The 19360-nt window shown below is 43.2% G+C and overlaps 1 protein-coding gene across 1 annotated transcript; it reads left to right on the top strand.

Annotated features, from left to right (window-relative positions):
• Window positions 1-6628: 6628 nt before the first annotated feature.
• LOC103295938 (jun dimerization protein 2-like) lies at window positions 6629-7413 on the top strand. The gene is made up of 2 exons (XM_054726060.1): window positions 6629-6636; window positions 6879-7413. The coding sequence occupies exons 1-2, from the start codon at window positions 6629-6631 to the stop codon at window positions 7411-7413; spliced, it is 543 nt and encodes a 180-aa protein (XP_054582035.1).
• The last annotated feature ends 11947 nt before the right edge of the window (window positions 7414-19360 follow it).

Here is a 19360-nt window from a genome sequence, read left to right as displayed (position 1 = left end):
TAAATGGCCTTTTCTGTGGCAGCTTAACCAAATAAACTGCAGCTCCAGTCAGACTGCTCCAAAACCACCCAAGCAAAGAGGAAAAAACTGCAGTTCTTGCTGTAGCTCTTGCTGGGGGGCCTCAGACAGTAGCTGACCTGCACCCCATTGGAGATCCAGATACCAATGTAGCTAGTGGTCGGTGTGAGATGACACCAGATTTCAACCACTTTCATAAGGGACACATTCAAGAGGCAGACTCAGTGAGCACCAAAGCCCTACTGGAACAAGTTCTGCCCCATAAACATGTCTCCAGCACAGCAATTCTTCCATTATAGACACAGCAGGTCCTCACAGCCAATTGGCCTGGAGGTCAATTCCTCCCAGTGACACCAACAACAATCAAGACTTAACTACAACAAGGCTGTACACACAGTCCACAAAGGGGTACACCAAGAGTGTCCACCTCAGGTAACTGGGAGGCTGACCTGTTGAATCAATAGGACACCTAGTACACAAAGCTACCCAACCAACTCAGGGAAGCAGTGAAAATGAGGAGGCAAGGAAACAGATCACAAACGAAAGAAATGGAGGAGAACAAATGAATGGACATAAAGTTCAAAACCACAGTTATAAGGTTTTTCAAGAATTTCCTGGAAAAGGCAGATAAATTTAATGAGACCCTCAAGGATATGAAAAAGGACCAACTAGAAATTAAACATACACTGACTGAAATAAAAAATATTATACAGAGACCCAATAGCAGACTAGAGGAACGCAAGAATCAAGTCAAAGATTTGGAATATAAAGAGGCAAAGGACACTCCTCCAGAGAAGCAAGAAGAGAAGAGAATTCAGAAAGTTGAAGATAGTGTAAGAAGCCTCTGGGACAACTTCAAGCGTACCAACATCAGAATTATGGGGGTGCCAGAGGAAGAGAGAGAGCAAGACGCTGAAAACCTATTTGAAGAAATAATGACTGAAAATTTCCCCCACCTGGTGAAAGAAATAGACTTACACGTCCAGGAAGCACACAGAACCCCAAACAAAAGGAATCCAAAGAGGACCACACCAAGACACATCATAATTAAAATGCCAAGGGCAAAAGACAAAGAGAGAATCTTACAAGCAGCAAGAGAAAAAACAGTTAGTTACCTACAAGGGAGCACCCATATGATTATCAGCTGATTTCTCAACAGAAACTGTGCAGGCCAAACAGGAGTGGCAAGAAATATTCAAAGTGATGAATAGCAAGAACCTACAACCAAGACTACTCTACCCAGCAAAGTTATCATTCAGAATTGAAGGGCAGATAAAGAGCTTCACAGATAAGAAAAAGCTAAAGGAGTTCATCACCACCAAACCAGTATTATATGAAAAGCTGAAAGGTATTCTTTAAAAAGAGAAAAAAGAAGAAAAAAGTAAAAATAAAAATTATGAACAACAAATACATATCTATCAACAAGTGAATCTAAAAGTCAAGTGAATTAAAAATCTGAGGAACAGAATAAATTGGTGAACATAATAGAATCAGAGGCATAGAATGGGAGTAGATCGATAATTCTCAGGGGGAAAGGGGTGTCTGTGTGGGGTGACGGGAAGAGACTGGACAAAAATCTTACACCTATGGATAAGGACAGCAGCGGGGAAGTAAGGGCAGAAGGGAGGTGGGAACCTGGTGGAGGGGATATATGGGGGGGGAAAAGGAGAAACAATTGTAATAATCTGAACAATAAAGATTTATTAAATTAAAAGAAAATGAAACATTTGTTCAGAGAATTGTAGCCACAATATTTAAAAAAAAAAAAACTAGAAATATTCAGGATACTACTTAGTTTATAGGTGAAAAATAAAACTTTAAAACAGTTAAATAAAGTAGGGTCCAATATTCACATCTGTGTACTATAGATTCTATTGAAACCAATTTCCTCACTAGAATTGTCCTCATTTATATCAAGGATAGCCAAATTAGGTCCACTTTCAATTTGGCTTGATTACTTGCATAAACTCAACAAAATAGCAATTGAGAGCATAAGCTTTCTTAAACCTTCTTTGATGGAATCTCATAAGGATTTTCCAGCTTGAACTTTAATTAGCCTCTCTGGGTGAAGAATCTAGCCACATAGCTTCCATCAGACTTTGCCTGCAGTACTCATGGTTTTGGGTAAGTTCTGGGATCCCAAGTTCTTGAGATCCCAGAAATGTCTTGATGTTCTTTCTTTGCCATCTCCCAAGAGAGCAACCTTTTTTCCTAACCTGGAAAAATTGCCTTGAACCATATAAATAAGCAAAGTACCAGGCTACTTTTCTTAAGGGCTTTTATTAGATTCCAAAGTCAATTCCTTAAAGCTTTCTGGTGACATCCAGGGTCTAGACATGTCTTTCTCAAACATGACATTACAGTCAAAACCTTGGTTAATGAAACCAGTTTCCAATTGTGTCTTGTTATAAAGAGAAGAAATTCTTAATTGAATTCATGCAAGCAAACATATTACCATGAAATCATTACATTCATGCATTAAATTTTCAAACTTTGGAGGTATAAAATAAGAAGAAAAATATAAATTATTTAATGTTACTTATTAATGTATAGTTTACCAAAATGCTCTTTAAAAATCCTCAGTTTCCTTATATCTGGAAAGAAAAAAAAGTGATTTAAAAATCAGCAATATTTTGAACAAAGTCATAAAAATAATATTTTTTAGTCGGTCCATAATCAATTCTTCTTTATTCTCATTATTTCTCAGCATTTCCATGAATCCAGCAATTCCTTGGAGTTCTAGAAATCTTCATCCAATTCAAAGATGTGACTAAATATTTGTTCTCAGAAACCCATATTTTGTAATATGTCAGGGTACTTTCCAGGGAACTTTGTGAAGATGTAACATATTTGCAAATGCATCCTGGTAAAACAATGACTGTCTATTAATGACAAAAAAAAAAAAGAAAGAAAGAAAGCCAAAGATGAATGGTTTTACATCTGATTATAATCCAATTGACAAAGAAATTTGCTTTTCTGTAATATTTTAGATGATAATTAGAATTACAAATAAAAATATATCACAACTTGGTAGACTTTTGAAGATTTTTATATAATTTCTAGAACATCCATTCTAATAATGAAAATATATGTTTTCAATTAGAATATAGTTAATATTTATTTATTTATTTGACAAAGCTTCCATGTATTTTAAGTATCAAATGGGCCTAATTAGACACAGAAAATGATGACAGATTAAGTGGAAGCTACACTTATCTTCTTCCAGAACCAAACAGCAATTACAACTAAAATATAGAAAAACATCCTGAATAACCACCTGAAGACTAGCTGGAGAGAAGCCATATAATCAAGGATGTTAAGTGGATCCCCCGGGTCCAGGTGAGGCCATGTGTCCCTGGATCCGGGTGAGGCTGGGTCCCGGGTCCGGGTGAGGCCACGCGCCCCTGGGTCCGGGTGAGGCCATGTGTCCCTGGATCCGGGTGAGGCCTCGCACACCTAGCTCTGGGTGAGGCCACGTACCCCTGGGTCTGGGAGAGGCCACGCGCCCCTGGGTCCGGGTGAGGCCATGTGTCCCTGGATCCGGGTGAGGCCTCGCACACCTAGCTCCGGGTGAGGCCACGTGCCCCTGGGTCTGGGAGAGGCCATGCGCCCCCGGGTCCGGGTGAGGCCATGTGTCCCTGGATCCGGGTAAGGCCTCGGGCACCCAGGTCTGGGTGAGGCCACGCGCCCCTGGACCCGGGTGAGGCTGGGTCCCTGGGCCCAGGTGAGGCCACACGCCCCTGGGTCCAGGTGAGGCCATGCTCCTCTGGCTCCGGGTGAAGCCGGATCCCGGGTCCGGGTGAGGCTGTGTGCCCCTGGATCCGGGTGAGGCTGGGTCCCGGGCCCGGGTGAGGCCACGCACCCCTGGGTCCGGGTGAGGCCACGCGCCCCTGGGTCTGGGTGGGGCCGTGTGCCCCTGGATCCAGGTGAGGCCACACGCCCCTGGGTCCGGGTGAGGCCACGCTCCTCTGGGTCCGGGAGAGGCCGTTTGCCCCTGGATCCAAGTGAGGCTGGGTCCCGGGCCCGGATGAGGCCGTGCGCCCCTGGGTCTGGGGGAGGCCGCGCGCCCCTGGGTCCGGGTGAGGCCACGCGACCCTGGGTCCGGGTGAAGCTAGATCCCGGGTATGGGTGAGGCCGTGTGCCCCTGGATCCAGGTGAGGCCAGGTACCTGGTCCAAGTGAGGCCGCCCGCACCTAGGTCCGGGTGAGGCCACGCGCCCCTGGGTCTGGGAGAGGCCATGTGCCCCTGGGTCCGGGTGAGGCCTTGCGCCCCTGGGTACGGGTGAAGCTGGATCCTGGGTTCGGGTGAGGCCGTGTGCCCCTGGATCCGGGTGAGGCTGGGTCCCGGGCCCGGGTGAGGCCATGCGCCCCCTGGGTCTGGGTGAGGCCACGTGCCCCTGAGTCCGGGTGAAGCCGTGCCCCTGGGTCCGGCCGAGACCAAACCAGTGGGAGTCGGACCTCCGTTACCACCCTTTGTCCACCATCCAGAGCTGAGGGGTCAGTGCTGACATGTACACATAAGGAACTGGTGGACATTGAAATTGGGTCTCAAAAGAACTGTTGGTCCAGAAAGAAACTCACTACAGACTGATTCATTTGCCTGTCAGCATAACTATTATTGCTCGTCTCACATTCAGTTCTTATAAGTATATCTCTGGTGACACATGATCTAGCTCATCTAGGGGAAATGATGAACAACATAGACTGATGAACAAGAACAGAACCAGAAACAAGGAGGCATCGATCAGACTATAGGGCCTCAGAGGGAGGATAGGGGAGGGTGGGGGGAGGGGGGAGAGATCAACCAAAGGACTTGTGTGCATGCATATGAGCCTATCCAATGGTTAAGTTCAACAGGGGGTTGGGGCATCCGTGGGGAGGGGTGTGGGATGGGAATGGGGGGATGAAGACAAATATGTGACACCTTAATCAATAAAGAAATTTAAGAAAAAAAAAAGGATGTTAAGTGGAGACCACATAGAGACTGGAAGTGGGCAGGCATGTGAGGACTCGCCAGGCTCCCACAAACAGCCACTAAATTTCTGGATAGATATATATATCAGTAGGGGGATCCCACTGAGAAATCTGGGGTATCACAAGCTGTGCTCCGGAGCGCAGAGCACCAGACTGAGAAATGTGCCCACATAACACCCTGCTGTGAAAAGCAGTAGGGTTTCTGTGTGGCAGGAGAGATGGCTAGAAATCCAGGCACCTTCTTGTGTGGCCAACACACTAAATTTCATGTACAGCCACTCATCTTGGGCTCCATCAGAGGAAGGACAGAGTGGACTAGAGCTGTGTGAGGAGAATCCAGGGTTGGTGGCTCTGGGGATAGAGCTCAGGGCAGCCACCTGGTTTCCTGTGCACAGAGGACATCTTTCTCAGTCACACCTTTACCAACCAGACAGCTTTTGCCTGGGGAGAACCACTTGCCCCACCCATTGGAAAACTTCTCCCCCCAGCCTGTGAAGTTTATGCTTTGCTGTGGTCTACAGCCTGAGGCTCATTGAGAGACTGAGAAAAACAACCAGCCTGGAGAAGAGGCAGGTCTCTGGGTTCTCTGAGTCTGCTTGATCTGCTTCTAGACCAAGGGCTAGGAAAAGGAGAACTTGGCGCACATCTTGGTCCTATCCCTAGCAGAGGATGCTACAAGATGATGAGTGACTTTGAGCATTTTTTCATATGTCCCTTGGCCATATTTATGTCTACTTTGAAGAAGTGTTTATTTAGATTCCTTGTCAATTTTTAATAGAATTGTTTGTCTTCCTCTTGTTAAGTTGAAGGAGTTCCCTATATATTTTTTTAATTAAGTCTTTATCAGATGTATCATTGGCAAATATGTTCTCCAATGCAGTGGGCTCTATTTTCATTTTGTTGATGGTTTCTTTTACTGTGTAGAATCTTTTTTATTTCAATTTAGTCCCACTTGTTAATTTTCTCCTTAGTTTCCTTTTCCTTAGGAGATATATCCATAAACATATTGCTATGAGAGATGTCTGAAATTTTGCTGCCTAGGATTTTTTAAAATATTTTTATGGTTTCATGCATTATATTTAAGTTTTTTATCCATTTGGTTAAATTTGATTATCTAGTTTCTACCTATTATTATTATCCCTCCAACGTTTTTCTTTTTTCTCAATAGTACTTCAGATATTCAGGATCTTTTGGAGTTCTATATAAATGTTTAAAGTATTTGTTCCAGATCTGTTAAATATGCCAATAGTATTTTAATAGGGATAGGATTGAATCTTTAGATTGCTTTGGGTAGGATTAACATGTTAATGAGGTTAATTCTACAAATCCACAAATATAGTATATTCTTCCACTTGTTTATATCTTCATCTATCTCTTTTTTCAATGCCCTCTAATATTCTGAGTATGATCTTTTACCTCCTTGGTTAAGTTTATTCTTAACTATCTTATTTTGTTGTTGTTGTTGCAATGATAAATGGAATTGCTTTTTTGTTTCTTTCTGAAAGTTCATTATCCTATATAATAAAAGCCCAGAAACCAGAACAACCAGAGACCAGAACCACCATGGCCCCTGCCAGGCTGGACCCGCCCCCAGCAAGCAGTTAGGGGCTGTCAGACAGGCAGGCTAGCAGCTAGGGATGATCAGGTAGGCAGGCTAGTGGTTGGGGGTGATCAGGGGGCAATGAGGCAGGCAGGCAGGCGGAGCCCCACAATCGATCGCCTCAAAGAGGGAGACCCAGGCCACAGCCTGCTGGAGAGATGCTGGACGATTGCTATGGGAGGCACTAGTGGGTGGCAGGGTGGATGCTGCAGGGTGGGACTGGCGCCATGGAGGCTCCTGAGGAGGTATGGCACCTGCAGCCTGGCCCAGGCCCCAGGGTCACACAGCCTCTCCCCCTGGCTTCTGCAGGGCTGGACTGCCCCTCCTCCTGCTATCATGCCTGGGCAGATCCCGGATGCTTCCATGACTGTGGGCTCTCTGCCAGGGCTTGGCCCCCTGACCGGACTCCACAGCTCAGCTCTGACTGCAAAGGAGCTGAAATACACTGACATCCACAACATTGGGGCCATGACCACCCCTTTGCACTTCTTAGAGGTGAAACTGGCCAAGATGCCTCAACCTGTGAAAAGTGAGCTAGACGAGGAAGCAGAGCGGAGGAAAAGGCGCTGGGTAAAGAACAAAGTGGTGGCAGCCCCATGCCAGAACAAGAAGAAGGAGTGGAAGGAGTTTCTGCAGCAGGAATCTGAGTGGCTGGAGCACATGAATGTGGAGCTGAGAACCCAGATGGAGGAGCTGAAGCAGGAGTGGCAGCAGCTCATCCTGATGCTCAATTGGCACCGCCCCACCTGCATCATCAGGACGGACAGCATTAAGACCCCTGACTCAGAAGGCCACCCACTGCTGCAGCAGTTGGAGAAGTGACCATGGGCTGGGAGGAGGAAGAGGAGGAGGAGGAGATGTGGAGAAGGAGGAGGAGGAGGGTCCCAGAGGGCTCTTCCTTGCTGCATGAAAAACTCATCAATGAGGCTCAGGCCGAAACCGGTTTGGCTCAGTGGATAGAGCGTCGGCCTGCAGACTCAAGGGTCCCAGGTTCGATTCCGGTCAAGGGCATGTACCTTGGTTGCAGGCACATCCCCAGTAGAGGGTGTGCAAGAGGCAGCCTGATCGATGTTTCTCTCTCATCGATGTTTCTAACTCTCTATCCCTCTCTCTTCCTCTCTGTAAAAAATCAATAAAATATATTTTTTTAAAAAAATGAGGCTCAGCACAGCCAGCATCGGCCAGGCATTTTTGTGAAACTCAAATCAGCCAACCAGGGGAAGAAACCCTGGCTGATGAAACCCAGGACCAAGCACTGAGACCAAAGTAGTCCTGAGGGGGGCCTGTTCTGCCTGGGGCCAGGCTTGCAGGCGGCAGGACAGAGGCTCTGGCTACTGGAGAGACACCCAACCAGGCAGTTGTGGGCACTTCTCTGGCCTCTCCGCCAGGGCATCCACCCAAAGGACCTCCGAGCAGCCAGGAAAAGCCATGAGTTGCAACCAAAATTAGGCTGAATATGGAACTCAGAGTTAAATTTCAATCTACCTGCTCCCAGCCCTGAACCTGACCCTGACCCTGACCCTGATCCTGATGCAAGGCTGGAGAAGGTCACAGTGCCAGGCCCTGCTGTACCCACCCACCATGGTCCAGCTCAGTCCTGCCTAAAGTAGCAGCTGGGGTTCATCCTCGCTGACCCTGCTGGAGTTGCTGGGTGCCCTTCCAGAGCACATACTCACTGAATATTTACAGACTGGCTGTCTTGGCAGGGCTTTCAACTGCACATGTTTTTTATACTTTCTTTTTTTTTTTTAATGTTTTTTACACAAACAAAAAGATTTTATACAAGCAATATTTAAATGGATTTTTATAATCACTTGATGTGATACAGTATAAATATGCTATGGTTTGTTTGTTATGAACATATTCAGCAGTTATGGCCGTTGTGTTTAAGTTCTAAGTACTGTAGTTTCTGGGTGTTAGGGGTGGCAGGGGCAGGGTGCAGTGCATTTCCAACCTGGTAAACCCTTCATAGTACTCAGTTCTGTATTGCTCAGTAAACAATACTCTTACTTAAAAAAAAAAGAAAAGAAAAAGAAAAAGAAAGAAAGAGGGAGGCCCAGGCCACTGGCCAGTGACTCTGTGGCAGGTGTTTGGCCAGCCAGTGATCACCCTGCAGAAGGAGGCCCAGGCCAGCCAAGCCATCACACCCCACACCTGTCGCCTGCAGAGGGAGGCAGCTGGTGGCAGGGGATGGGGCGGGGGGGTGGGCAGCGCTGTACAGATGGCAAGCAGTGAAAGTGATGCGGGTGGGGCCAGCTGTCTGCAGCCAGGGGAAGGAAAGCTCTGATAGGCCCTGATCTCAGGCCATGCCTAGGGACCCTACCTGAGGGGTCCTGGATTGTGAGAGGTTGCAGGCCAGACTGAGGGACCCCCTGACTGCATGAATTTTCATGCACCAGGCCTCTAGTTGATATATAAAAATGCCATCAGTTTCAGGGTGCTAATTTTGTATCCTGCTACATTGCCAAAATAATTGATTATATCTGGTATTGTTTGGTGAAACTTTTGGGGCTGTCTATGTACAATATCATGTCATCTGTGAATAATGATAGTTTAACTTCCTGTTTTTAATGTTAACACATTTTGTATTTTCTTCTTATCTAATACCCATGGCTAAGACTTCCAGAACTATGTTGAATAAGAGTACATTCCTGTCCTATTCTTTGGAGAAATGGTTTTAGTTTTTGCCCATTGAGTTTGATACTGGCTGTAGGTTTGTCATATATGGCCTTTATTATGTTGAGATATGATCCCTCTATTCCCACTTACCTGAGAGTTTTTATAAAAAATGCGTGTTGGATTTTGTCTAATGCTTTTTCTGCATCAATTGAAATGATCTTATGATTATGTCACCTGATTTGTGTATGCGATGTATCACATTTGTTGATTTGAAAAATTGAACAAGCCTTTCAACTTCGGAACAAATCACACTTTGTCATGGTGTATGATCTTTTTAATATATAGCTGGGTTCGGTTTGTTAATATTTTGTTGAGGATTTTAGCATCCATTTTCATCAGGGATATTGGCCTATAATTCTCTTTCTTTGTAGTGTCTTCATCTGGTGTTCCATTTACCTGGATAATTTTTTCTTATCCCTTCACTTTCAATCTGTTTGAATCCTTTGTTCTGAGATGAGTCTCTTGTAGGCATCATATATATGATCACTAAATGCATAATAATCTGGCCACTCAGTGTATATCCTATAAAATAAAAGCCTAATATGCAAATTGTCCCCTTGACCAGGACTTTGACCAGCATGCAGGCCAGCCAAATGCCCATGTCCCCTCCCCATAGCCAGGCTGGAGGGACCCCACCCATGCACAAATTCATGCACCGGGCCTCTAATAAATATATATATATATAATACTGCACCTAGGGATATTCATGCGTTCAGAGATCATAATAATCTGGCCACTCAGTGTGTGTGTGTGTGTGTGTGTGTGTGTGTGTGTGTGTGTATGTGTATAATAATATTTTCTTATCCATTCAGCTATCTTATATCTTTTAATTGGAGTGTTTAAGTCATTTACATTTAAGTTTATTATTGATAGATATTTATTGCCATTCTTATTCTTTATGCCTGTGCTCTTCTCTTTCTCTCTATTTCTTCTTTTTATAACAGTTCCTTTAGCATTTCGTGCAGTACTGGTTTGGTGGCAATAAACACTTTTAGCCTTTCCTTGTATATGTAGCTCTTTATTTCACCTTCACTTTTGAATGATAGCCTTGCTGGATACAGTAGTCTTGGACTCAGTTCCTTGGTTTTCATTACTTTGTATACTTCATGTCACTCCCTTCTGGCCTGAAGTGGTTTTCTCTTGAGAAAATTAGCTGACAGTCTAATGGGAGCTCCCTTGTAGGTAGCTCTCTGTCTCTCTCTTGCAGTCTTTGAGATTCTTTCTTTGTCTTCAATGGTGGCCATTTTAATTATTATGTGAAAGGTATTGGTCTTTTGGGTTCTTCATCTGATTAGGAATCTCTGTGTTTCCTGAACTTGAGTGACATTTTCCTTCACCAGGTTAGGGAAATTTCCTGCCATTATTTCTTCAAACAGGTTCTCCACTTCGTGCTCAGATTCTATTCCCTCTGGTACCCCTGGGAATTGGATGTTGTTACATTTCATGTTCTCCCAAAGCTCCCTTAGTCTCTCCTCCTGCTTTTTTTTTTTTTTTTTAATTTCCTGACTGAATGAGTCTTTTTTTCTACCTAGTCTTCGAATTCACTGTTTCGGGCCTCAGCTTATTCTAGTCTACTGTTGCTTTATTGCTGCCATAACAAATTACCAAAAATATATAGTGGCCTGAGACAATACAAATTACCAAAAATATATAGTGGCCTGAGACAAAAATTCTCTTAGAGTTCTGGAGGTCAGGAGCCTGAAATTAGTCTTGTGGGGATAAAACTAAGATATCATCAGGGCTGATCTTTCTGGAGATTCCAGAAGAAGATTCATCCCTTACCTCTTCCAGCTTCTAGAAGCTGCCATATTCCCATGTCTGGTGACCACATCACTCCAACCAGTGCTGTCATCATCATATTACCTTCTTCCTCCTTTGATCTTCTTGCCTCCATCTACTAAGGGCCTTTGTGATTACATGTAGGACCCACTCAGATAATCCAGGACAATCTCCCCATCTCAAAATCATTAACTTGATCACATCTGCAATAAGGTAACATTTATATGTTCTGGGGATTGGGACATGGTTATCTTGGTAGAGTGGTAATCTTCAACCTACACATATGGATAAGTTAGCCTCTATGCAATTCTCTTTCTTAATATTTACAATGGAGAATTTACGTCATTGAGTTGGTTTGTTATTAGGAAGTAGGATGCCACTGTATAAAAAAAAGACAATATGTGGAGATGGTTGTAGAATTTGGTAATGCATAGCTACTGGGAGAATTCAGAGATACTTGATAGAAAAGTTCTAGATTACCTTGATGATCCTCTTGCTGGGAATTTTACTATTAAAGGTGAGATCTCAGATCAGAGTGAGGACCATGGTATAGGACAATGGAAGAAAGGTGATACTTGGTACAAAGTGGGGGAGAAGTTTCTGAGTTATATTCTACTGCTGGATGGAAAGAAGACATTGTAAGTGATGAACTTGAGTCTCTAACTGAGGATGTTTCCAAGCACAGTGTGTGTGGAGGGAGGGCTAGGGGGATGGGTGGTGGTACATCCTGATTTCTCCTTGTAAAATTCAAAAGGCAAGAGATCAGAGTGATGCATCCACCACCCTAGGACCTCCAAGGATTGAAAGCAGCCACAAGGAGCTGGGAACCAGCGAAGATCATCCCCAGGGCCTTCAGAAAGAGCATGGCTCTGCCAACCTTTGGGGCTGAACCCCTAGAACTATGAAACCATAAGTTTCTGTGGATTTAAGCTGCATAGTTAGTGGTACTCTGTTAGAGCAACCCTAGGAATCTCACACAACACCTTTCTTCTTCCACCACCTAGTCTTCCTTCTTCATGTTACATCCTCTCAACAACCCAGAGATTTCCCCTATTGCATGAACTTCTGTTTACTAGAGTAGTCCTGGCCAAACCCTACCCACACATCTGCCAAGGCGGACCATGGAGGCTGCTGAAATGTGAAGTGGTGGCTTTCTCACAAAGGCCTTTAAACTCTGCCTGACCCTGTTTCTCAGATGCTTCTCCTTGCCAGGGCTCCCAGATCCTAGAGCTGCCCCATACTATTAACTTCTACCATTTCTGAACTCAGGCCGTTAAAGCAGAACTTAGCCATTGTCAACAATATATGCAACACCCAAAGAAAAGAAATAATTTGTCATTGTTTTTCTCAAGAGAGACAGAGTAAATGAAGGGTTTCTGGACTCTTGAATGGAGTGAACAGACTTCCAGGCTGGTGTGAGCACAGCACACCCTGAGATCACCTCTGCCTGAGAGCATGCTCCAGGCCCACGGACAGGAACTGACCTCACATTTCCACAGAACACCCAATTCACACACAAAAATAAATAGCTTTGCTAAAACTCACCGACACAGAAAACAGTATAGTGGTTACCATAGGGAAGTGTGTGGAGGCAGTAAAAGGTAAAGGTGACCTAATATATGGTCACAGCAGGAGGCCATACTTTGTAGTATACAGGTGATATATCATAGAATTATATACTTGAAATCTCCATAAAATTATTAACCAATGTCACCCCAATAAATTTCATTTTAAAAATTAGCTGAGAGCTTCATCATTTACAAAATAATACAAAACAGGCATCCATGAATTTAAATACACAGGATCCACCTGCCTGGGCTGGCAGCACTGGATGGCTAACATATCTGACTGTGTGTCCTCTTCTGTTATCCCAGGGACACTGCTTTGTTCCATGAGCTTCAGGGCAGACTGTCATATTAGCACATCAGCACTGGGTATCTGTGACTAAGATGTGAAATGCAGCAGGAAAGGTATGTGGGTCTAGTTCTGCCACTAGTGGCATATATGGTTTTAGACAAAATCATAATCCCCCTGAAACCTAGTATTTCTGCTTGTAAGAAAGCAGAGAAGTGTCAGATCATCTAAGTCTGATGCCTTCCAAGGAATTCCACCATACACCAATATCTGGGCCTTGTCCTGTGAGATTCTGCCATTGGTATGAATCATGAGCCCTGGCTGCTTACCCACACTTCTCAGATGTTGTTTGGGGTATAGTGAGAAACATGTGTCAGCAAACAGGCATCCTCAGGGAAGGCCACATGGAGGGACGAGTCCTGGGACTCTTGGATTGAGTAGTCTGTGTGAAGAAAGAAATATCACTACAGGTTGGGGTCATCAGAGCCATGTATAGTTACACACAGTGACAGAGCAGCTCCATTTACCACGTGGCACCAACATCTAAGAAGACAGGAAGCAAGGAAGCAGGTGAGTTTCTCCCACAGTTTTCTGCCCTTCGCTCCCTCCATTACTTGTCTGCCAAGACTTTTTAAATCCCTCCCTCAAAAACCCACTCATTTGTTGGACAGCCCTCTGAATTCTTGGTCCTTCCACCATGGTAGGGGCAGAAGAGGCTGTGTAGAACAGAAACTCAGAAAGAATTCAGAGGCCAACTGATTCATCCAGTAGCATTCAGTCACTTGCACTCTTTCTGATATTTTCAGTTTGGTTAACACAATTTCTGCTGTCAACTGCATTTCTTCATTTCAGTTTTAGTTTAACATCTTTTTTTTCTCTTTTACTCTAATTCTCCTATAAAAATATGTTCTTTAGTGCTTTATTACTACTGATAAATGCTATAAGGGACAAAGGGAAAATGTTAATGTATAGCTTAGCATATTACAGCATAATAAAATGTCTTGTTTATCATAATCCCCTCTATTTCCAAGAAATGAGCTACAGGGTGATTTATTGTAATTTCACTTGTGCACAGAAAAGCATGCATCCTGTCTCCACCACAGCACTTTCCTGTCTCACATACTTCCTATTCTCTTTTACTAGCACTCACCCCTTAAAGTTCTGGTCACAGCATAAGCTAGAAAGGCAAGGTTACAGGGCCCATGTCCCGTTATTGTACCTGCTGAAGTTTTCATAGAGGTGAGAGGAGAAGACTGGGCCAAGAAGAAACCTCACCTTTGACATCACACTGAACTGTGCTCACCATCCAAATCTGACCCCTTGCAGGCTGGTTTTGGCCTGAGGATGAAGTGGAGGAGTTTTCCTGTGAGTCTCCGAACTCTCACCAGTTCCTCCTGCAGAGCAGGCACAACATGTAGCACTTTGACTCTGACATGAGCCAATAGAAAATGACTCATTTTCACTTCCAAGTGAAAGACCATAAATGATTATTTGGAAATGGAAGGAGACACCATGATTCCTCTTATTCTGTGCAAGTAAGACACATCTGCATTGTGTGGAAAGCCAAGGACTTCAGGTAAACATAGAAACCTAGAAGGCAAGGGCAACTGTTATCTTGGCCCCATTTAACAATAGTTCATTCAACTCTACTAAAAAAGAAACAGTAAAAAGGGAAAACAAAACGATTCCAGATCCATGCACTAAGCGGAAAGGAAGACAAGGGAGATAGCATGGTAGCAAATGTTTAATCTAAAATTACTGACAGTCTTTCCACTTGAAGATAGCATCTTGATGAACCCTGCAAACGTATTACTGGTGGAACAACCATAACAGGTGAATTTTTTAAATTAAAATCTCAAAAAGTTGTCCTAAAGTCATATAGCAAATGAAGAAATATTTTTTTAAAAAAAATCTACTAAATCTTAATAAGAAGAGTGAGAATCTGTGTAGTACTTGAGACATGACTTCCTTCTTCCCTTGAAAATCACCTTCAGCTCAGTTTGTCCTTTCTGAACAAGTGTGGTCATGAAGATTGGGCTCCTTCACCACTTATTTACCCATCAAGCATATGCTACTTTACCAACAGTGACAGACTGGCAGCATTTCTCATACTTTACAAATCTGAGTTGCAGGACTAAATTGGTGAATGCAACGAACACCAACTTACTGTTTCTCTATTCATAGTGTAGAGGCTCTATGCCAGCCACCACACCCTAAGAATAATGGGAGCCCAGAGGCCCACATTCCAGCTCCCTCATATGATGAAAGGTTCATGCTGGGAGAGACAGGTTGAGAAGACCAGAGGCTAACATCCACCACTCAGAGCCCAGAGCTGTGCCTCAGAGATTTTGTTCAGGAAGAAAAGAAGTCCATAATTAAAGAGAAACTAAAGCTCTCCTCAAAGGAAATTACTTTATTTGAAGCAGAGTGTGGGAATTTTAAAGGGTTCTCTTGAAAACAGTGAAGATTTAAATGGTAAGTAATGTAGAGGGGACTGGAAACCCAATAAGAGCTATAAGAGAAACCATGGGCCAGCAATTTTACCCAACAGAACTAGGAAAAGAGACAGATAACAAAGGTCCTTCTGGGGTCAGAGAAAACCTGAAAGACTGGCCACAAAAACCAACCCTGCAAAGGAAACCAAATATAATTATATCAGACAGTGGAGCAACTTATGCCCAAAGACATTGTAAAAAACAATAGAGCAATCACTACAGCTGATGATTAGTAGGCCTAAAAGCTCTGTGCAATACCAATAGAGACACACAGATTAATAGGAAGATTAAGGAAAGAGACAAACAAGGAGAGCACTGCTAAGACTATTGTCATCCCAGGTGATATTCCAAAGCTGCACCTTCTGAGGGGCATCAACAGAGGTTTCACACTGCAGGGGAAATAGACTTCCCTAGAAGAATCCAACCAACTCACTAAACAAACATGCAAACACAGCAAAGTGAGCCCTAGAAAAGCAGAAGGTAAATCATTATCCAGCCTTGCTGCACTATTTTACCTAAAATACCCACTTTTTAATAAAAATTGCAAGAGTTATAAAGAAGCAAGGAAGTGTGAGCCATATCCTGAAAAAATTTCAAGCAACAGTAACTACTTGTGAGAGGTCCTAGATATTGCATTTGAAAGCAGGACTTTCAAAGAAGCAATTTAAAATATGTTTACAGAACTGAAGGAAATCACACTTTAAAAAATACAGGAAGCTATGATATAATACCTAATCAAATAGAGAATGTCAATGCTGAGACAAAATTATTTTTAAGAACAAAATAGAAATTATGGAGTTGAAATGTATAACTGAAATGAAAATTTTACTAGAGGGGCTCAATGGTAGCAAAAGAAAACATCAATGAATGACAAAAAAAAATAGCAGGAATAGACAATTCAACAATAAGAGTTGTACATCCCAACACCGTGCTTTGAATAATGCATAGGACAACTAATCAGAAGGTCAACAAAGATGAGATGTTTCCCTTCCTGGTTTTGCTCAGAGGATAGAGCATCACTCCCCAGACTTAAAAGTTCTGGTCAAGGGCATATACCTTGATTGTAGGCTCAATCCCTGGTCCTGGACGAAGCACACGTGGGAGGCACCAATCAATGTGTCTCTCTCATGTCAATGCTACTTTAATCAAAAACATAGAGAGAGTTACTAAAATCAGAAATGAAAGAAGGAAGCATTATTACTAAGTTTATGAAAATAAAACACTTATAAGAATATATTATAAACCATTTTATGTTCCCCCAATATTAGATAGCAGAGATGAAATGGAAAAATCCATACACTACCAAATTTGACTCAACAAAAAACTGGAGTATCTAAATAGATATAAAATACATAATGGGATTACATTACTGATATATTACCTACAAAGAAAAACCCAAGCCCACATGGCTTCACTAGTGAATTCTACCAAAATTTTTAAGAAATAATATCAATTCTTCAGAAGCTCTTCCAGAAAATTGAAGAGGAAAAATACATTCCAATTCATTCTATGGTGCCAGTTTTGTCTTGATACCAAACCAGAAAAGGACATCAGAATAAATAAATAAATAAATAAATAAATAAATAAATAAATAAATAAACAAACTACAGATCAGTATCTCCTGTGGGTCTGGATGCAAAAATCCTCAGCAAAGTACTAACAGAAATAATCCAGCAATATATAAAAATGAGTACACCCCATGACCAAGTGGAATTTATCCCAGGAATGCAATATTGGTTTAACATTCATAAATCAATTAATGTAATCAGTATATTACCTAATAATAGAGAAACATGTAAATTGACTGTACCTCCACTACGCCCACAGCCAATCAGAGTGAGTATGCAAATTAATATAACAAAGGTGGTGGTTAATTTGCATACATACCTGGGTTCCGAGAACATCCTCCGCACCCAGGTCACTCCCAGCTGGCTGAGCCTGTGATCAGAGGGGCGGGGGAGGGGGGGCTGCTTCCCAAGCCTAAAGCCTGGAGCAGAGGCTTTAGGCTTGGGAAGAGGCCAAGCCTGCGATCAGAGGGAAGGGGGAAAAAATCAATGGAAACATAACCTCAAGTGAGGATAAAAAGAAAAATAAAGAAAGAAATGTCATATCCTATGAAAGACACATCTTGAAAATGCTTAAAGAAAGTTGTCATTTTTTCATGGTGAAGGGACTGAGTACATGTTGATGAAAATACCTTAGCAGCTGCGGTGACTGGCAGTGGCTGCAGCAGCAGGGTGATGGGGCTGGTGAATTTCCCTGATCAGCCCAGTGGCCAGCTGCCAGTGGCCTCCCGCAAAGGGAGGCCAGACTGCAGCTTAGGTCCGCTCCCAATGGGGAGCGGGCCTAAGCCATCAGTAGGACATCCCCTGAGGGCTCCCAGTATGTGAGAGGGGGCAGGCTGGGCTGAAGGACCCTTCCCCAGGGCATGAATTTTGTGCACCAGGCCCCTAGTATCAATATAATAAAGTAGAAAAAACACATGATAATCTCACCAGATTTAGAAATAGCATGTCACAAAATTGAACACCCTTTCATAATAAAATCACCCAACAATATAGGAAGAAAAAGAAACTTCCACAACCTGTTAAAAGGCTTCTATAAAAAATGCACAGCTACTACCATATTTAATAATGACACACTGAAAGCTTTGTCTTCTTCCTGCTTCTTAGAAGGAAGACAAAGATATCAGCTCTTATCACTTCATTTCAACTTTGTACAGGAGGTTCTAACTAGGCCAAAAAGGCAAGAAAAGACATCTTAAGAAATTAGAAAAGGTCAACATCCAGAAGTCAGTCCATGTGATACAGCACATTACCAATATAAAAGATAAAATTATTTTATAATCTCAATAGATAAATAGAGATCATTTCACAAAATTCAACATCCTTTCATCATAAAACTTTTAATAAATTGGGTACAAAGAAAATGTACATCAACATAATAATGGCCATATAGGACAAGCCCACAACTAAGATCATACTCAACAGTAAAAAGCTGAAAGCTTTTCCTTTAAGATCAGGAAAAATACATGATCACACTTTTACCACATTTATTCAGTGTAGTACTAAAAGTCCTAGCCAGAGCAATTGGGCATTTAAAAAAATCTTCCAAAACAGAACGGAAAATTTAAAATTGTCTCTACTTGCAAATTACAGATCTTATATACAGTAAATCATGAATTCTACACACATGTACACACACACACACACACACACACACACACACACACACACACACACATATCACTGAAAAATAGTAAGCAAATTCAGTAAATTTTCAGGAAACAAAATCTATATAAAATATAGTTTATATGCTAATACACTAATAATGATTTACCAGAAAGAGAAATTAAGAAAATAATCCCGCCCTAGCTGGTTTGGCTCAGTGGATAGAGTGTCGGCCTGCAGACTGAAGGATCCCAGGTTCGATTCCAGCCAAGGGCACATGCCTGGGTTGTGGGCTCGATCTCCAGTGGGGGGCATGCAGGAGGCAGCCGATCAATGATTCTCTCTTATCATTGATGTTTCTGTCTCTTTGTCCCTCTCCCTTCCTCTCTGAGGTCAATAATGAAGTATATTTAAGAAAAAAAAAACTCATCCTATCTAATAAAAGAGTAATATGCAAATTGACTGTCACTCCAACACACAATATGGCTGCCCCCATGAGGTCAAAGATGGCTGCCACAAGATGGCTGGCAGGGAGGGCAGCTGTGGGCAATCAGGCAAGCAGGGCAGGACACTTGGGAGGGACCAGGCTTTCAAGGAAGGGGGTGATCATGCCTGCAGGGGAGGGCAGTTAGGGATGACCAGGCCAGCAGAGGAGGGACATTGGGAGGAACCAGACCTGTAGGGGAGGGCAGTTGGGGGGGGAACCAGTCCTGTAGTGGAGGGCAGTTGCGGGGACCAGGCCTGCAGGGGAGGGTAGTTGGGGGGGGGGGGCAGGCCTGCAGGGGAGGGCAG

This window comes from Eptesicus fuscus, chromosome 14 (genome assembly GCF_027574615.1).
Source record: "Eptesicus fuscus isolate TK198812 chromosome 14, DD_ASM_mEF_20220401, whole genome shotgun sequence".
In the NCBI taxonomy this organism is placed as follows: Eukaryota; Metazoa; Chordata; class Mammalia; order Chiroptera; family Vespertilionidae; genus Eptesicus; species Eptesicus fuscus.
The sequence above is the reverse complement of the archived record's forward strand: the minus strand, read 5'-3'. Positions and strand labels throughout refer to the sequence as shown.